This window comes from Oncorhynchus mykiss, chromosome 8 (assembly GCF_013265735.2).
Source record: "Oncorhynchus mykiss isolate Arlee chromosome 8, USDA_OmykA_1.1, whole genome shotgun sequence".
In the NCBI taxonomy this organism is placed as follows: Eukaryota; Metazoa; Chordata; class Actinopteri; order Salmoniformes; family Salmonidae; genus Oncorhynchus; species Oncorhynchus mykiss.
In genome coordinates, this window is record NC_048572.1 from 82028593 (window position 1) to 82049383 (window position 20791).

A 20791-nucleotide genomic window follows, 5' to 3' on the forward strand; every position below is an offset into this window, starting at 1 on the left:
CAGCTATCTGGATTTGGGTGAAGGAGAAATGGTGGGGGCTTGGGCAGGTTGCTGTGGAGGGTGCCGGGCAGTTGACCGGGGTAGGGGTAGCCAGGTGGAAAGCATGGCCAGCAGTAGAGAAATTCTTATTGAAATTCTCAATTATAATGGATTTATCCGTGGTAACAGTGTTTCCTAGCCTCAGAGCAGTGGGCAGCTGGGATGAGGTGATCTTATTCTCCATGGACTTTACAGTGTCCCAGAACTTTTTTGAGTTTGTACTACAGGATGCAAATTTCTGTTTGAAAAAGCTAGTCTTAGCTTTCCTAAGTGCCTGTGTATATTTGTTCCTAACTTCCCTGAAAAGTATAACCATGTCTCTCTGTCTCTCTTGTCTGTCTGTACAGAGATAGTACCAGTGGGGATTATAGCTGGTGGAACAGTTGGATCCTCCATCCTGCTCCTGATCTTTCTCTTGGCTCTAGCCTTCTACCTCTACCGCCAACGGAAAGGCAGTGAGTCGTGTACCAACCAGATACGACTCCCTCCCTTTGCATGCAACATGTTTGTGGGTCGTGTTCCAACTGGCTCCCTATTCCCCCCACAGGGCTCTGGTCAAAAGTCATGCCCTATACATTTATGGGGAATAGGGGACAGGGGACAGGGGATAGGGGACAGGGGATAGGGGACAGGGGACAGGGGACAGGGGATAGGGGACAGGGGGCAGGGGACAGGGGATAGGGGAAAGGGGATAGGGGACAGGGGATAGGGGAAAGGGGAAAGGGGAAAGGGGACAGGGAACAGGGGACTGGGGATAGGGGACAGGGGGCAGGGGACAGGGGATAGGGGAAAGGGGATAGGGGACAGAGGATAGGGGACAGGGGATAGGGGACAGGGGATAGGGGACAGGGGACAGGAGACAGGAGACAGGGGATAGGGGACAGGGGATAGGGTGCCATTTGGGATGCATGTGGGTGTGGCTGTGTGTGGATGCATGTGGGTGTGGCTGTGTGTGGATGCATGTGGGTGTGGCTGTGTGTGGATGCATGTGGGTGTGGCTGTGTGTGGATACATGTGGGTGTGGCTATGTGTGGAATCATGTGGGTGTGGCTGTGTGTGGATGCATGTGGGTGTGGCTGTGTTTGACTGTCATTCATACAGTTATTCACAATGTACTGTGTAACCATAAATAGTCACGTGTTTATTCATGATCGCTTATTTAAAACTGAATAAGAATGACTTGTTTTCTCTCTCTTTTGTTGTACTGTAGATCTAAACGTTGATCCAAAAGTACTGTTATTCAGATGTCTGTCCCACTTTAAATGAACAACAGCTTATAAAGGCTTCATATAGCATACATAAAGTCTTCATAAGCACTCTGTTAGGCGCTTCATGAGTCATCTGTCTTGTTCTGGTTCCAGGTCGTCGTGGGGTCACTCTGGGGAAGCCGGACATCAAGGTGGAGACAGTCAACAAGGAGACACATAGTCTGGAGGAGGAATCGGGCAGTGTTTCCACGGCAACGCGCATGGTCAAGGCCATGTATTCCGTGAGTACCCAACACCCACCGCTATGAGTTAAATCAAATCAAACGTTATTTAAAGTGCAATAGCTTAGAACCAATAGAACCAACCTGAACCTCTAGTGTTGCAGTTCCTTTTAAAAAATGTTTTTTTGAAAGTTAATTTAAAATATAGCAACAGACTTCATGGTAAAACAATCAAATGAAGCATGAAGGGGGGGCATCTGTTCTCTGTTGCCTTAGACTTCACAGACTGAGGTTGTGTTCCAAGTGGATGCACTACATAGCGCACTACTTCTAACTGAGAGTAGTGCACTATAAAGGAAATAGGGTGCCATTTGAGAAACCCTTAGACTTCTCTCAGACTGAGGAAATCCTGCGCTAGGCTACACTGAGAAAGCTCTATATAAGATGGGATTAGTGCCACCGGCCACATGGGTTGTCATTTGAAATACAGCTATTATAACAATTGTTCTAGAAGCTAGAAGGTGCTGAAGCCTTTAGTTGTTGTTTCAGAGTAAACCACTGGTTTGAATTCACCTTCATGTGCTTTCATGGTCCTGTTACATCTTCAACTGTACTCACCAAACATTTGTCAAACAACATTTTCATCAAATGAAAAACCTGATATTCTGTTTTCCTCTTCTCTCCCTCCTCTCTCTCTCTCTCTCCCTTCCTCTCTCTCTGTCTCTCTCTCTCTCTCTGTGTGTTTTGTTGTTTGATGGTTTAGTTTCTACCCTCTGTCTCCCTCTCTCCCTCCACTCAGCCATTCAAAGACGATATGGATCTGAAGCAGGACCTGCGCAGTGAGCTCGATACCCGCGAGGAATACGAACTCAAGGTGAGTAACTCTCTCTCTGCTACTCACTTCATACCCTCCTACATCAAACCAACAAACTCCTCATATGTACAGTACATACAACACAATACGCAACAACATATCACACAAAATACTAATACTAACTACCTCACACCTCAGATATGCTAACACCTCAGATATGCTAACACCTCAGATATGCTAACACCTCAGATATGCTAACACCTCAGATATGCTAACACCTCAGATATGCTAACACCTCAGATATGCTAACACCTCAAATTGGAACACTCTTGCATGTAATAAGAAAAAAGCTCACTATCACCTCATCCCTATCCTACAACAATACAACACACAACATGACTACATCACGCCTCAAATATGCCCAAACAGGGTTGGGGTGAATTCCAATTGGAGGCAGTCAATTCAGGAAGTAAACTGAAATTCCAATTCAATAATTGAAAAGATGTCATTCATTTTCAATGACTACATTTTTTTATTTGAAATGTAAATCACTTTCTGAATGCACTGCCTTTAATTAGAATTGCCCCCAACCCTGACCACACCTCAAATTCAAACCCATGTAAAAATCACTCGCTATTCCCTCATCATGTTTGTCCTTAGGACCCAACAAACGGCTACTATAACGTCCGTGCGACCACCCACGACGAGGCCAGGCCGTCTTCCCGCTCCATGCTGTACCAGGGAGAGTTCCGGACCTCCAACCCTCCAGGGGGAGCTACAGGTACTACCTCCAGTGGCCCAGCAGGGGGTCCCGGAGGGGCGGTGGCTGCAGGAGCGGTCCCAGGAGTCCCAGGGTCAAGGGCAGGGTGCTATGACCCCAGACCTCCATCCAGGATGTCTCACACCAACTACCCCCAGTTCAACACCTTCACCAGGGTGGGACCGAGCCAAGTCCCGCCCAACACCAACCACCCCGCCCACCCCTCCCACCCCGCCCATCCTGCCTCACAGACCACCGACTTCCCCGGAGACTGCGGACTATTGGACAACAACAGTCAGCTGACCTATGACAACTATGGCTATCCCGCCCAGTACCCTACCTATCGGGTGGGCTTTGCCCCGCCCCTGGAAGGAGGGCCGGCCTATGAGGTCTACCCAACTGGACAAGGAGTGGGACCAGGGCCAGTGCAAGGACCAGTCCAAGGCCAAGGCCCATGTCCGGGTCCTGAAACTGTGCTGGGGAATTATGGGACCACCCGCTTCTCTTACACTTCTCCTCCTAGTACTGACTACTCTCCTCCTGGTACTGACTACTCTCCTCCTGCTACTGACTACTCTCCTCCTGCTACTGACTACTCTCCTCCTGGTACTGAGTACAACCAGAGACACACTCAGAGGATGCAGACACACGTGTGAGAGAGATGGATTCTGTAATACATAGTGATGCTTGTTTTCATACATGCGTACATACATATAAACACAGACACACACACAAACACACACACACACTTGTTGGAGAGATACATTTATTCTCTCTATTCTTTCTTTATCGCATACATACACACAAACAAACGCAAACAATCTGACACAGTTTCTCTCAATCTTCAGCTCCAAGAGGGGAGACATGACAAAAGAAAGAGAGGCTGAAAGTTATTTTCTTAAACTAGGTGGGGATTCAGCAGAGTTTGAGTACTTACATGCTAATTGACAGCGTCCAGATCCATCTCTTCTCTATTGGACTCTCCACCCCTCTCTCTTTCCTCTCACACAATCTCTGTATATAATATCAGTGGGGTAGATCATTTTAAACTTAGTATAACCTTGTATAAACGTACTGTGTACAGATACAGCTGCTGAACTTTTCTCCTTATTATACACCCTCTTACACTCCTTTAAATTCACAGAAACACACACACACACCCTCTTACACTCCTTTAAATTCACAGAAACACACACACACACACACCCTCTTACACTCCTTCAAATTCACAGAAACACACACTTACACTCCGTTAAATTCCCAGAAACACACACACACCCTCTTACACGTTGACAGAGACAGTGTTGCGTCCCAGCGGTGCTCAGGCAAGGCGACAGCTTGTCCTCCGTATGTGGAGCTCTTTTTAACATGCTTCTTCTCCATGCCGCCACAAACTGCTCCACCGGCATGGCCTTAGGGCTTCAAGAAGTGAATGAAAGGGAAATATGGGGGTGTCTCCCAAATTTCACCATATTCCCTATGTAGTGCACTACTTTTGACTAAGGCTCATTGGGCTCTGGTTAAAACTAGTGCACTATATAGTAAATAGGGTGTCATTTGGGACACAGACAAAGGCATCATGGCATAACAGCCATTACACCAATATGGCGATTTGACATCTGACAAGATAGAGAAAGAATGACCTTGTGCTTGACACCTAGAAGGTACAGTGAGGTAACTCTAACCATGGTAACCGTGAGGTACCTCTCTCCATGGTAACAGTGAGGAGTATGTGTGGACTGTATGGACAATGAAATAGGGTTTTGTATACAGTATACCACTTACAGTATGTTGAGCAACCTATAGGGGAAGAACGGAGCTGTAGCAGGCTTCTTCAAATGCTTCTTCCTCCTCCTCTGTATTTTCTATCTCATCGCAATACATATCTACCCCACATTTCACTCATCTGAGGTCAATATGATGTGTTTGGGAAGCGGGGGAAAGAGCTTTTGTAATAAAATGAATCTTTACATTTTGTACAAATTCCCCCCCCCCCCCCCCCCCCCCCCCCCCACCCTCAAATAGTATTGTATGTGTCTCTGTCACTTGCACAGTAGAGTAGATCTTTCCCCATATTTATACCTAAATAGAAGAACAAGAAGCAAAAAAAAAACCAACACATTCAGAAAAGTTTTCTAGTATTTTTATAAGGGGTTTGCAGACCAAAGGTTCAGAGGTTTGGGTGACATTCACTTGTACAATTCAATGTTCTGAGGCTTCTGTGTCCAGTTTCATTCACTGAGTTTCTATTCTGGTCATGTTGTTGTTGTTGTTGTAGACTAGGCCTGCGTCCCAAATGGCACCCTGTCCCCTACATAGTGCACGACTTTTGACCAGAGCCCTACGGGCTCACTGGCTCACCATAGAGCTCTTGTCAAAAGTAGTGCACTATATAGGGAATAGGGTGCCTTTTGGGATGTAGTCATGATGGTGTAGTCTTGAAACTAAAGCATCAAACTTGTAGTTTGATGCTGGCAATGGTACACTTTTGAGATTGGCGCTGAGTGACCGATGCTGGTACTGTCTGTCCAGTGGCCTGTACGAATGATATAATATTTGGTACTTTGCATTACCCCATCTGGTATTTGGCCCAGTGCTCCATAGTGGTGGATATGAAGGCCTACACACAGTGGCTCTGTAGCTGTGGGTAAACTCTGATCATGCAATTCACCATCATTATTTCACTTAGGTACGCTAATGCATAGAATGACATGTAGAACCCATACATAACATATTGGATCTTTGTGCCCTATTCTCTTTATATGGGCTCCCGAGTGGCGTAGCAGTCTAAGGCACTGCATCTCAGTGCAAGAGGTGTCACTACAGTCCCTTGGTTCGAATCCAGTCTGCATCACATCTGGCTGTGATTGGGAGTCCCATAGGGCAGCGCACAATTGGCCCAGGTTTGGCCGGGGTAGGCCGTCATTGTAAATAAGAATTTGTTCTTAACTTCGACTTGCCTAGTTAAATTAATAAATATATACAGTTGAAGTTTACATACACCTTAGCCAAAAACATTTAAACTCAGTTTTTCACAATTCCTGACATTTAATCCTAGTTTAAATTCCCTGTTAGTTAGGATCAGCACTTTTATTTAAGAATGGGAAATGTCAGAATAATAGTAGAGAGAAGGATTTATTTCAGCTTTTATTTCTTTCATCACATTCCCAGTGGGTCAGAAGTTTACATACACTCAATTAGTACTTGGTTGCCTTGCCGTTAAATTTTTTAACTTGGGTCAAACGTTTCAGGTAGCCTTCCACTAGCTTCCCACAATAAGTTGGGTGAATTTTGGCCCATTCCTCCTGACAGAGCTGGTGTAACTGAGTCAGGTTTGTAGGCCTCCTTGCTCACACATGCTTTTTCAGTTCTGCCCACAAATTTTCAATAGGATTGATCTCAGGGCTTTGTGATGGCCACTCCAATACCTTGACGTTGTTGTCCTTAAGCCATTTTGCCATAACTTTGGGGTCATTGTCCATTTGGAAGACCCATTTGCGACCAAGCTTTAACTTCCTGACTGGTGTTCTTCGGCTTGCAAGCCTCCCCCTTTTTCCTCCAAACATAACGATGGTCGTTATGGCCAAACAGTTATATTTTTGTTTCATCAGACCAGAGGACATTTCTCCAAAAAGTACGATCTTTGTCCCCATGTGCAGTTGCAAACCATAGTCTGGCTTTTTTTATGGCTGTTTTGGAGCAGTGGCTTCTTCCTTGCTGAGCGGCCTTTCAGGTTGTTGTTATAGGACTCGTTTTATTGTGGATATACTGTAGATACTTTTGTACCTGTTTCCTACAGCATCTTCACAAGGTCCTTTGCTGTTGTTCTGGGATTGATTTTCACTTTTCGCACCAACGTACGTTCATCTCTAGGAGACAGAACGCATCTCCTTCCTGAGCGGTATGACGGCTGTGTGGTCCCATGGTTTTTATACTTGCGTATTAACGTGGTACCTTCAGTCGTTTGGAAATTGCTCCCAAGGATGAACCAGATTTGTGGAGGTCTATAATTTTTTTCTGAAGTCTTAGCTGATTTCTTTTGATTTTCCCATGATGTCAAGCAAAGAGGCACTGAGTTTGAATGTAGGCCTTGAAATACATCCACAGGTACACCTTCAATTGACTCAAATTATGTTAATTATCCTATCAGAAGCCATGACATCATTTTCTGGAATTTTCCAAGCTGTTTAAAGGCACAGTCAACTATGTTTATGTAAACTTCTGACCCACTGGAATTGTGATACAGTGAATTATAAGTGAAATAATCTGTCTGTAAACAATTGTTGGAAAAAGTACTTGTGTCATGCACAAAGCAGATGTACTAACTGACTTGCCAAAACTATAGTTTGTTAACAAGAAATGTGTGGATTGGTTGAAAAACAAGTTTTAATGACTCCAACATATGTGTATGTAAACTTACAACTGTATATATAGTGTTTTGATCAGAGCCCTATGGGTCCTTGTCAAAAGTAGTCCACTATATAGGGAATAGGGTTCCATTTGGTTTGTAACTATAATGTTGCTGCCAACCACGGATCAGAGCCGTCAGAACTCCCTCTTTGATCTCTGTTTCTACCGGAGTCCTGTTGACTTTCTTCTTTATACATTTTCTTCCAGATCTCACCTTTTCTCCCAGATCTCACCTTTTCTCCCAGATCTCACCTTTTCTCCCAGATCTCACCTTTTCTTCCAGATCTCACCTTTTCTCCCATATCTCACCTTTTCTTCCAGATCTCACATTTTCTCCCAGATCTTACCTTTTCTCCCAGATCTCACATTTTCTTCCAGATCTCACATTTTCTTCCAGATCTCACATTTTCTTCCAGATCTCACATTTTCTCCCAGATCTTACCTTTTCTCCCAGATCTCACCTTTTCTCCCAGATCTCACCTTTTCTCCCAGATCTCGCCTTTTCTTCCATATCTCACCTTTTCTCCCAGATCTCACCTTTTCTTCCAGATCTCACATTTTCTCCCAGATCTCACATTTTCTTCCAGATCTCACCTTTTCTCCCAGATCTCACATTTTCTTCCAGATCTCACATTTTCTCCCAGATCTTACCTTTTCTCCCAGATCTCACCTTTTCTTCCAGATCTCACATTTTCTCCCAGATCTCACATTTTCTCCCAGATCTCACATTTTCTCCCAGATCTCACATTTTCTTCCAGATCTCACATTTTCTCCCAGATCTTACCTTTTCTCCCAGATCTCACCTTTTCTTCCAGATCTCACATTTTCTCCCAGATCTCACATTTTCTCCCAGATCTCACCTTTTCTCCCAGATCTCACCTTTTCTTCCAGATCTCACATTTTCTCCCAGATCTCACATTTTCTTCCAGATGAAAACATAGGAGTAGATTAGAGATTATAGCTAGCTGTAAATAAACGTATTTTTGACAGGTTGGCCCTCTGTTCAAAAGATATAACTTCCTTCATAAACTCATTTCAATTTTGTTCGTTCCTCATCCACCATTTTATAATTTCATCAAATGCCTTCCACATATGAAGTCAGTATTATAGCCGTCATATTATATTCATGGTGTTATTATGTCACCAATGAAGGTGACACTAGGGTGTTTAAACTTTTATACACGTCCTGTATCGTTTACTTGTTGTCTGTGTAGGCCTCTGTTTGTATGTAACGGGGGTCACGGCCAATCTATTCCTTATATAGTGCACTGCTTTCCACCAGAGCACATAGGAATCTGGTGAATAGTAGTGCACTATTTATGGAATAGGGTGCCATTTGGGACTAGCCTCAGACAAAGGGAGTGGTGATACACTTACATGGCCAAAATGAATGCACAATTAGGCCACACCAGATGGGACAGATGTCTATCCTACCCAGGCCTAACCCAGGTCTCAGTGGACAGTACTAAGGTGCTCTGAGCTGTTCTCTGCTATCTCTGACCAGGATTGATTTACATACGTTGTTTGGTAGCAGTCTCAGGCCGTGATTCAAACCCAGGAGCCTTAGAGAGCAGCGCAATGGTGTAAAGGCATTTTTTCCCAGATGCTCGCAGCGATTGGATTCACGATAAATGAGTGTATAGTTTGAGCGTATTAAAACATTTTTTAAAGTATGCTTTGCTTCACAACACACCTTGGATTGAATCCCGGCTATGTTGTGTTATGAATCTCTAATCTAATGGGAGTCAAAAGACAAAACAACAGAAGTGAACAAAGCAGACAAACCAATGCAGCAGCCATTTGTGTTTACAGTACAACTGTGTGTATGCGTGACCTCTGACCCTGGTGTTTTGATCAGTGTGTGTGTGTGTGTGTGTGTGTGTATAGAAAGGGGACGTTGGGCTGTGAAAACATGGGGAAAGCGAAAGATGGAGAGACTGAGAGAGAGAGAGAGAGTGACTGGTTATGTCCTAAATTGTACCTTATTCCTTACCAAGTGCAATAATTCTGTCTAGAATCCTATGGGCCCTGGTCAAAACCGTTGCCCTATATAAGGAATAGGATGCCATTTTGGATGTAATCATGGAGCCATCATGTGGCCATAGGACATGAAGAATGAGCCGACTGAGTCCAATCATTCTTTATGCCGCTGTGGAGTTAACAGAGGGCTCCAAATACGTCCATGATTGACACAAATGGAACCCTATAGATGTAGGATCTTAATTTGAGCCAGTTTGCTAGAGCAGGAAAATAATCCTGCAGCAACAGGAAATGTGAATTATAATTAATGGACATTTTTGTTGTAGGGGTTGATAATGTTTTCGTTGGTGCAAATCAAGTCAGACATTTTAAAGTGGAAATTACAAACTTTAGTAGTCTTTTTAACCTCAAATACACTACACGTTTGCATTTTCTGCTGTGCAGGAAAATCCCCAGCAATAAAAGAGTGATCAAATTACAAACTACATCTGTATTCCCAATATAGTGTGGACCAGAGCCCTAGTCAAAAGTAGTGCTTGACTATAGTACTATGGGACCTGGGGCACTGTATGTGAGTACACCAGTGGAGGTGGGTGGGAGGAGGTATAGGAGGACAGGCTCATTGTAATGTCTGGAATAGAATTAATGTAACGGTATCAAACAAATCAAATTTACGGAGACCATGTTTGACTCCGTTCCATTAATTCCATTCCAGACATTAGAATGAGTCTGTTCTTCGATAGCTCCTCCTACCTGTAGTGGGTGTGGCTGAGCATGTGCATGTCTGAGTGAGTGTATTTCCTCCATATAATTCATTCTCAATCCTGTTATTTTCTATTCTGTCATTGTTCCAATAGGACTGTTTCCTGTATTATTGTCACTATGGGCTTCTCATTCAGTAATGCTCCTCCTGTATAACGGTTCTTCTTTAAGAAAAAAACACAAATATATTACTGAAATGTGTTTTCATTTTTATTTTTATTCAATATTTTTTCAAATTGTATGTCATTATTTTTCCACAGTATTACAAAAAATAAAAAGACACAGCTTTCATAAGAACAAGGATAAAACCTCCTTATTTCATTTTTAGAGACAGAGTAAGATTAAATATATGAAATGCTAACCAGTACAGACACGGGTCCCAAATTGCACCCTATTATTTTTTTAACAGAACCCTATGGACCATGATTGGCACAGGTCAGATTCAAACGTGTGTAAGGGTGTGACAGAGAGAGAGGGAAGGGAGACAGAGAGAGAGGGAAGGGAGACAGAGAGCTAGAGGAGGAGATGATGGGGGATTGATTCACCTTGGGCGGTGTAGCAGTCTATATGCTAAAGTCTTGTCACTATGCAACAACACACCCTCTCCAGTGTCTTCATCGTGGACACTTGGCAACAACACACCCTCTCTGTTGTCTTCCTCGTGGTCACTAGGCAACAACACACCATCTCTGTTGTCTTCATCGTGGTCACTATGCAACAACACACCATCTCTGTTGTCTTCATCGTGGTCACTAGGCAACAACACACCCTCTCTGTTGTCTTCATTGTGGTCACTAGGCAACAACACACCATCTCTGTTGTCTTCATCGTGGTCACTAGGCAACAACACACCATCTATTACTCTTAGGGTGATAACTAGGCCTGTCACTTTTCTTCCCATGCCTTATCACATTCTCTGTGAATGTTTCTCCATGTAGATTGAGCCTAACAGAGTCGTCACAACAGAGACTCCAGTCCTTCCGGCCAGTGCACTGGTCAGCAGGTTTCCTGCATCTCCACCTGCAGAGGATCACACCAATGATGATTAGCACCGCATCTGAAGAGATCAGCTGATGATTTGGTTTATGTCAGCTGACTGACACGATACAAAACAGTACATCTGAAGAGATCAGCTGATGATTTGGTTTCTGTCAGCTGACTGACACAATACAAAACAGTACATCCATACCCGGCGACAAGTACCCGGCAATCTGGGCGCCTCTTTGATGCACGTAAGAGATGTAATACCTCCTCCAATAACAAACCTTGCTCAACTACATGAAGGCTAAGAGAGAAAGAGAATAGAGGAGTCATTAGTTGAAACAAATATGAACAAAGATGACACGGACGACACAGAGAGTGTGTTGTACTCACGATATCATCCGCAGGTTTGGGCAGGCCTGGCTGAGACTGATTACACTGGTAGCACACCTCTCTGTCAAGCGGCTCACAAACAGACCGATGTCCCCCAGAGAGGTTTGAGAGTGTAGCAGTGAGATCAGTTCATCAGCATGCTCATCCCACTCTGGACTGGTAGAGGTCATTCATATGACACAAACAGACAGACACAGACTCTCATCATGGTAAAGCAAATATTGTCATATGTGTATGTTTGTTGTGCAGATATGTAAAATTATTTATTTATTTGTCCTTTATTTAACGAGACAAGTCAGTTAAGAAAAAAGTCTTATTTTACAATGACGGCCCACCCCGGCCAAACCCTAACCTGGAAGGCGCTGGGGAAATTGTGCGCTGCCCTATGGGACTCCCAATCACGGCCGGTTGTGATACAGCCTGGCATCGAACCAGGGTCTGTAGTGACACCTGTAGCACTGAGATGCAGTGCCTTAAACCGCTGCGCTACTCGGGAGCCCTATACACTACGGCCCGGAATCAATCCGAATTGCGTTAGAGAGCAGTGCCCTTCTATAGGTCATTTTACAGCCATTCTTTCATGATAAACACTCAAATGCAAATTACCTTCATGTGAAAGCTGCATTGTCAGCTGTCTAGTGAGGTACCCTATAAAGCACCTTGGATTGAAACGCGGCCGTGTGTGTGTGTGTGTGTGTGTGTGTGTGTGTGTGTGTGTGTGTGTGTGTGTGTGTGTGTGTGTGTGTGTGTGTGTGTGTGTGTGTGTGTGTGTGTGTGTGTGTGTGTGTGTGTGTGTGTGTGTGTGTGTGTGTGTGTGTGTGTGTGTGTGTCTGAATGGGAGATTTTATTGAGGACAGAAGTTCTTACTGTTGCTCCAGAGTGTGAACTAGCTGAAATAATTTTCTCCAGTCGAATACGGGATCGCCACAGAGGGTTATTTCAATCCCTCTGAGTGATATCTGGGAGTGTAAACCTTCACTCACTGCGTCCTGTCCATATAAATCTTTGTGTTGAAACCTGAGCCTGAAATCCAAGATACATTTTCATTAAATCTTGTACACATGAATGTGTACCGATGCATGATGATTCACTGTCTGGCAACATACAGTATGTTGAGCATAGTTCAGCACAACAAAGATAAAGGGTTTGTAAATGACATGTAATGTAATCTCACATTCAGACACACACACTCACAAGTTAAATGTAAAGGTTCATGATAGATGTTAGGTATTTGAAATTTGCTAATATTTATGAAGTATAATCTCAACTCCCTCACCTTAACTTGTCTACAGGGTGGATGATTGCACTCAGGTCATCCACGTCAGTGTCTGATAGGTCAGCCACATAGCTCACAGACAAGCTATCATCAGGAGAAGAGAAACATATTTATTTAGGGGAAGGGGGATACCTAGTCAGTTGTACAACTGAATGCCTTCAATTGAAATGTGTCTTCCGCATTTAACCCAAAACCTCGGAATCAGAGAGGTGCAGGGGGCTGCCTTAATTGACATCCACGTTTTCGGCACCTGGGGAACGGTGTGTTAACTACCTTGCTCAGGGGCAGAATGACAGATTCGATCCAGCAACCTTTTGGTTAGTGACCCAACGCTCTAACCACTAGGCTACCCGCCTCTAGCCACTAAGCTACCAGCCTCTCGCCACTAAGCTACCTGCCTCTAACCACTAGGCACACGCTTCTAACCACTAGGCTACCCGCCTCTAACCGCTAGGCTAGCCGCCTCTAACCACTAGGCTACCCGCCTCTAACCACTAGGCTACCCGCCTCTATCCACTAGGCTACCCGCCTCTAACCACTAGGCTACCCGCCTCTAACCACTAAGCTACCCACCTCTAACCACTAGGCTACCCGCCTCTAACCACTAGGCTACCTGCCTCTATCCACTAGGCTACCCGCCTCTAACCACTAGGCTACCCGCCCCTAACCACTTGGCTACCAGCCTCTAACCACTAAGCTACCCGCCTCTAACCACCAAGCTACCCGCCTCTAACCACTAAGCTACCGCAACTGGGTAACTCAAGTTTTTGCACCTAATAGTGCTACGATGCTTCGAGATTCATACTTTTAATTCGCGCTTTGTTTTACCCACATAATTTTTAACACAAGGACAAGCTATACCTCAACAATTTATTGTTAAAGAGAGAATGCCTGGATCTTTCATTTAAAGACCCTTGCTCTCATTGGTCTCAATGTAGACTTTGATCTGAAGCCAGTTTTCTTGTAGTTTTGATGTATAAGTGTTTTGATCGAGTGGAAAAACTTGTGATATTTTCTCCTTCAAATGAGTGTAACCCAGCTAAGCTAACTAACTTTGCATGTAAGCCAAGATGGCTGTCACAGCTGTCAAAAGAAGCGTACCAAGGTGCAGCGTGGTACAGCGAGCGTACATTTTCCTTTTATTATAAAATGACGCCAACAAAACAACAAACGAGAAAACAAACAGGGCACAATGCCTCAAACAAAGTTAACTACCGGCGCCGACAGAGATGGCCGCCTCGCTTCGCGTTCCTAGGAAACTATGCAGTATTTTTTATTTTTTGGGCGTGTTATTTCTTATATTGGTACCCCAGGTAATCTTAGGTTTCATTACATACAGTCGGGAGGAACTACTGAATATAAGAGCAACGTCAATTCACCATCATTACGACCAGGAATATGACTTTCCCGAAGCGGATCCTGTGTTTTGCCTTCCACCCAGGACAATGGATCGGATCCCAGCCGGCGAACCTAAACAACGTTGCCGTAAAAGGGGCAAACGAAGCGGTCTTCTGGTCAGGCTCCGTAGACGGGCACATCGCGCACCACTCCCTACCATACTACTCGCCAATGCCCAGTCTCTTGACAAGAAGGTTGATGAAATCCGAGCAAGGGTTGCCTTCCAGAGAGACATCAGAGATTGTAACGTTCTTTGCTTCACGGAAACATGGCTCACTCGAGAGACGCTATCGGACTCGTTGCAGCCAGCTGGTTTCTTCACGCATCGCGCCGACAGAAACAAGCATCTTTCTGGTATGCCTTATGATTAACGAGACGTGGTGTGATCATAACAACATACAGGAACTCAAGTCCTTCTGTTCACCTGACTTAGAATTCCTCACAATCAAATGTCGACCACATTATCTACCAAGGGAATTCTCTTCGATTATAATCACAGCCGTATTTATTCCCCCGCAAGCAGACAAATCGATGGCCCTGAACAAACTTTATTTGACTCTTTGTAAACTGGAAACCACATATCCTGAGGCTGCATTCATTGTAGAAGGGGATTTTAACAAGGTTAATCTGAAAACAAGACTCCCTAAATTCTATCAGCATATCGATTGCACAACCAGGGCTGGTAAAACCCTGGATCATTGTTATTCTAACTTTCGCGACGCATATAAGACCCTCCCCCGCCCTCCTTTCGGAAAAGCTGACCACGACTCCATTTTGTTGCTTCCAGCCTACAGACAGAAACTAAAACAAGAAGCTCCTGCGCTCAGGTCTGTTCAACGCTGGTCAGACCAATCTGATTCCACGCTTCAAGACTGCTTCGATCACGTGGATTGGGATATGTTCCGCATTGCGTCCAACAACAACATTGACGAATACGCCGATTCGGTGAGCGAGTTCAGTAGAAAGTGCATCGGCGATGTAGTACCCACAGCAACTATTAAAACATTCCCAAACCAGAAACCGTGGATTGATGGCAGCATTCGCGCGAAACTGAAAGCGCAAACCACTGCTTTTAACAAGGACAAGGTGACCGGAAACCTGACCGAATACAAACAGTGTAGCTATTCCCTCCGCAAGGCAATCAAACAAGCTAAGCATCAGTATAGAGACAAAGTAGAGTTGCAATTCAACGGCTCAGACACAAGAGGTATGTGGCAGGGTCTACAGTCAATCACGGATTACAAAAAGAAAACCAGCCCCGTCGAGGACATTGATGTCTTGCTTCCAGACAGACTAAATAACTTCTTTGCTCGCTTTGAGGACAATACAGTGCCACTGACACAGCCCGCTACCAAAACCTGCAGACTCTCCTTCACTGCAGCCTGACGCGAGTAAAACATTTAAACGTGTTAACCCTCGCAAGGCTGCAGGCCCAGACGGCATCCCCAGCCACGTCCTCAGAGCATGCGCAGACCAGCTGGCTGGTGTGTTTACGGACATATTCAATCACCCTTATCCCAGTCTGCTGTTCCCTCATGCTTCAAGAGGGCCACCATTGTTCCTGTTCCCAAGACAGCTAAGGTAACTGAGCTAAACGACTACTGCCCAGTAGCACTCACTTCCGTCATCATGAAGTGCTTTGAGAGACTAGTCAAGGACCATATCACCTTCACCCTACCTGACACCCTAGACCCACTCCAATTTGTTTACCGCCCCAATAGGTCCACAGACGACGCAATCGCAACCACACCGCACACTGCCCTAACCCATCTGGACAAGAGGAATACCTACGTGAGAATGCGTATTTTCCACCATAATTTGCAAATAAATTCATTAAAAATCCTACAATGTGATTTACTGGATTTGTTTTCTCATTTTGTCTGTCATAGTTGTGTACCTATGATGAAAATTACAGGCCTCTCTTATCTTTTTAAGTGGGAGAACTTGCACAATTGGTGGCTGACTAAATAGTTTTTTGCCCCACTGTATGAACCAAAAGAATGATATCTATTTTAGAAGGTTACTTTTCATGAAATGTGTATCTAACAGTTGCATACTAACCGCTAACATTAGCTAGCTAATTCAGCACTGAACCAGTAACTGTGCATTAGAGACCTCTCTAACGCCCAATAAGCTCAGTTCAAACTCCCATTCACCAGCTCCGCAAGCGTTATAATGTCAAAATACATGAGTTGATCACCAAATATAGAGTTTCACTGATCAACGATCGTATTTTGAAGTTCTAATGCTTGCAGAGCTGGTTAATACACAGGCCTGTTCTATAATTTGTTTGGATAATTAGCACTGTATACAGTATGTAGTGAATCAGATGTACTGTTACCCCAATAAATCATAGTTGTTTTGCACACCACCACCTTTGCTCCGTGATCAGACTGGCAGTGTCATCGCATCAATGCTGCGTAATATATTCTGCAGTCAAACTTATTTCAGCTTGTAATCCAACAGTTGTACTTGATATGTGTGTAACAACAGTTCAACATTCACTTTTTTCTACTATTTATAAAGTACTGCAACTGCCTCTGCAACGCAATGCTGCAAGTTTCTTTGGAAATGAATGTGCTTCTGTTATACCAAAAAGCAATGACGCTGTTGGTCTGATCGACAGGGTTAGTGACAGGGTTACGTAGCTAACGTTAGCTAAACAAACACAAACTACATGGTAGCTAACTATTAGCTAGCTAGCGACATGCATAGTTGAGAGCTAGCTTTAGCTACAGTATGTCATGAAAACGTTGAGAAAACGTGATTGTAGTGTATTTGAAAATGTGCGAAAGTGTTGTTTGCTACTGCCATAATATACCAAACATTAGGAACATCTTCCTAATATTGAATTGCAACCCCCCCCCCTCCCTTCGCCCAAGGACAGCCTCAATTCGTCAGGGCATGGACTCTACAAGGTGTCGAAAGCGCATGTTGACTCCAACGCTTCCCACAGTTGTGTCAAGTTGGCTGGATGTCCTTTGGGTGGTGAACCATTATTGATACATATGTGAAACTGTTAAGCGTGAAAAACCCAGCAGCGTTGCAGTTCTTGACACAAACCGGTGCGCCTGGCACCTACTGCCATAACCCGTTCAAAAGGCACTTAAATGTTTTGTCTTGCTCATTCACCCTCTGAATGGCACACATACACAAGGCATATCTCAATTGTCTCAAGGCTTAAAGATCCTTCTTTACAACTTCATTGGGATAGGGGGCAGCATTGGGAAGTTTGGATGAAAGCGTGCCCAGAGTAAACTGCCTGTTACTCAGGCACAGAAGCTAGGATATGCATATATTGGTAGATTTTGATAGAAAACACTCTAAAGTTTCCAAAACTGTTAAAATAATGTCTGTGAGTATAACAGAACTCATATGGCAGGCGAAAACCTGAGAAAAATCCTACCAGGAAGTGGGAATTCTAAAGTTTGTAGTTTTTTAAGTGAATGCCTATCCAGTATCCAGTGTCTGTGGGGTCAGATTGCACTTCCTAATGCTTCCAGTAGATGTCAACAGTCTTTAGAAGTTGTATCAGGCTTCTATTGTGAAAGGGGAGAGAATAAGACCACTCAGAGTAAGTGGCTCAGCTGAAAGCTATGAGTTTATCGTGCGTGACCCTGAGCTCGCTGTTCGTTCTCTTTCCTTTCTAATGAAAACAGTATTGTCCGGTTGAAATATTATTGAATATTTATGATAAAAAGATCCTAAGGATTGATTATAAACATTGTTTGACATGTTTCTACGACCTTTGATGGAACTTTTTTGACTTTTTGTCTGGATGTTGTGAGCGCGCTTTGTGCCTTTGGATTACTGAACTAAGAGCGCGAACAAAACGGAGGTATTTGGACATAGAGGGAATTTATTGAACAAAACAAACATTTATTGTGTAACATGGAGTCCTGGGAGTGCCACCAGATGAAGATCATCAAAGGTAAGTGATTAATTTAATCGCTATTTCTGACTTTTGTGAGTCTTCTCCTTGGCTGGAAAATGTCTGTGTGGTTTTTGTGGCTAGGCGCTGTCCTAACATAATCGCATGGTGTGCTTTCGCCGTAAACCCTTTTTGAAATCGGACACTGTGATTGGATTAACAAGAAGTTTGTCTTTAAAATGGTGTATAATACTTGTATGTTTGAGGAATTTTAATTATGAGATTTCTGTTTGAATTTGGCGCCCTGCAATTTCACTGGCTGTTGTCGAGGTGGGACATCCCAGAGAGGTCTGTCTCCTCCCCTTCATCTACACTGATTGAAGTGACATCATTAAGGGATCATAGAAATGGAAAGAGCTTGCGTTCTTAATGTGCTGTATACTCAGTGTATTTGGGATGAAGTTTTCAGCTTTCTTTAGCGGCGTTGCATTGTAGCATACTCTATTCTGATGTCTGTTTCTTTACTTGGATGTTTTTAGAGAAAGTAACGCATCTGCTGTATCCAGGGGGAAGGTGAAGACCTTGATGGAGGCTGCAGAAACAAACATGTTAAACTAAAGGAAACTTCTTGGCAGGGAAAAGACAATAAACAATAAATAATATGATTTTATAGTTAAATCCTTTGTTGTTGTTTTAATGAATTCTTTACAGGTTTTCTTTTTTTCATTGTATTTTGAATAACTTGTAGAAAATACACTGTCATTAAGCATTATTTGTCACATGCGCCCAATACGTAGACCTGACCGTGAATGCTTACTTACAAGCCTTTTAACTAACAGTGCAGCTCCAGCAAGAGTTAAGAAAATATGTACCAAATTAACTCAAGTAAAAAATTATAAAAAATATAACAATAAAATATGAGGCTATATACAGGGGGTACCTAGTCAATGTGGAGGCTATATACAGGGGGTACCTAGTCAATGTGGAGGCTATATACAGGGGGTACCTAGTCAATGTGGAGGCTATATACAGGGGGTACCTAGTCAATGTGGAGGCTATATACAGGGGGTACCTAGTCCATGTGGAGGCTATATACAGGGGGTACCTAGTCAATGTGGAGGCTATATACAGGGGGTACCTAGTCAATGTGGAGGCTATATACAGGGGGTACCTAGTCAATGTGGAGGCTATATACAGGGGGTACCTAGTCCATGTGGAGGCTATATACAGGGGGTACCTAGTCAATGTGGAGGCTATATACAGGGGGTACCTAGTCCATGTGGAGGCTATATACAGGGGGTACCTAGTCCATGTGGAGGCTATATACAGGGGGTACCTAGTCCATGTGGAGGCTATATACAGGGGGTACCTAGTCCATGTGGAGGCTATATACAGGGGGTACCTAGTCCATGTGGAGGCTATATACAGGGGGTACCTAGTCCATGTGGAGGCTATATACAGGGGGTACCTAGTCCATGTGGAGGCTATATACAGGGGTACCGGTACAGAGTCAATGTGGAGGCTATATACAGGGGGTACCTAGTCCATGTGGAGGCTATATACAGGGGGTACCTAGTCCATGTGGAGGCTATATACAGGGGGTACCTAGTCCATGTGGAGGCTATATACAGGGGGTACCTAGTCCATGTGGAGGCTATATACAGGGGGTACCTAGTCAATGTGGAGGCTATATACAGGGGGTACCTAGTCCATGTGGAGGCTATATACAGGGGGTACCTAGTCCATGTGGAGGCTATATACAGGGGGTACCTAGTCCATGTGGAGGCTATATACAGGGGGTACCTAGTCCATGTGGAGGCTATATACAGGGGGTACCTAGTCCATGTGGAGGCTATATACAGGGGGTACCTAGTCCATGTGGAGGCTATATACAGGGGGTACCTAGTCCATGTGGAGGCTACATACAGGGGGTACCTAGTCCATGTGGAGGCTACATACAGGGGGTACCTAGTCCATGTGGAGGCTATATACAGGGGGTACCTAGTCAATGTGGAGGCTATATACAGGGGGTACCTAGTCAATGTGGAGGCTATATACAGGGGGTACCTAGTCCATGTGGAGGCTATATACAGGGGGTACCTAGTCCATGTGGAGGCTATATACAGGGGGTACCTAGTCAATGTGGAGGCTATATACAGGGGGTACCTAGTCCATGTGGAGGCTATATACAGGGGGTACCTAGTCCATGTGGAGGCTATATACAGGGGGTACCTAGTCCATGTGGAGGCTATATACAGGGGGTACCTAGTCCATGTGGAGGCTATATACAGGGGGTACCTAGTCCATGTGGAGGCTATATACAGGGGGTACCTAGTCCATGTGGAGGCTATATACAGGGGGTACCTAGTCCATGTGGAGGCTATATACAGGGGGTACCTAGTCCATGTGGAGGCTATATACAGGGGGTACCTAGTCCATGTGGAGGCTATATACAGGGGGTACCTAGTCCATGTGGAGGCTATATACAGGGGGTACCTAGTCCATGTGGAGGCTATATACAGGGGGTACCTAGTCCATGTGGAGGCTATATACAGGGGGTACCTAGTCCATGTGGAGGCTATATACAGGGGGTACCTAGTCCATGTGGAGGCTATATACAGGGGGTACCTAGTCCATGTGGAGGCTATATACAGGGGGTACCTAGTCCATGTGGAGGC

At 44.4% G+C, this 20791-nt stretch overlaps 2 protein-coding genes across 5 annotated transcripts in view; one reads left to right on the plus strand and one right to left on the minus strand.

The window, feature by feature from the left end:
- Positions 1-5928, plus strand: part of kirrel1b (kirre like nephrin family adhesion molecule 1b) — an 88329-nt gene extending 82401 nt beyond the window's left edge. The window contains exons 12-15 of one of the 2 annotated variants that reach the window (XM_036986492.1): positions 387-494; positions 1401-1528; positions 2232-2342; positions 2943-5928. In XM_036986492.1, coding sequence (XP_036842387.1) covers positions 387-494; positions 1401-1528; positions 2232-2342; positions 2943-3698 — 1103 coding nt within the window. In that variant the 3' untranslated portion in view covers positions 3699-5928. The remainder of the gene's footprint in view (positions 1-386; positions 495-1400; positions 1529-2231; positions 2343-2942) is intronic. The other variant, XM_036986493.1, reaches the window with a different exon arrangement.
- Positions 5929-7446: 1518 nt separating this feature from the next.
- LOC110530756 (NACHT, LRR and PYD domains-containing protein 1 homolog) overlaps positions 7447-20791 on the minus strand; it is a 29347-nt gene continuing 16002 nt past the window's right edge. For 2 of the 3 annotated variants that reach the window (XM_036986496.1, XM_036986494.1), the window contains 5 exons: positions 12845-12928; positions 12436-12591; positions 11569-11724; positions 11384-11479; positions 7447-11214 (listed from right to left, as the gene is read on the minus strand). In XM_036986496.1, the coding sequence (XP_036842391.1) occupies positions 11031-11214; positions 11384-11479; positions 11569-11724; positions 12436-12591; positions 12845-12928 (676 nt within the window). In that variant the 3' untranslated portion in view covers positions 7447-11030. The remainder of the gene's footprint in view (positions 11215-11383; positions 11480-11568; positions 11725-12435; positions 12592-12844; positions 12929-20791) is intronic. The other variant, XM_036986495.1, reaches the window with a different exon arrangement.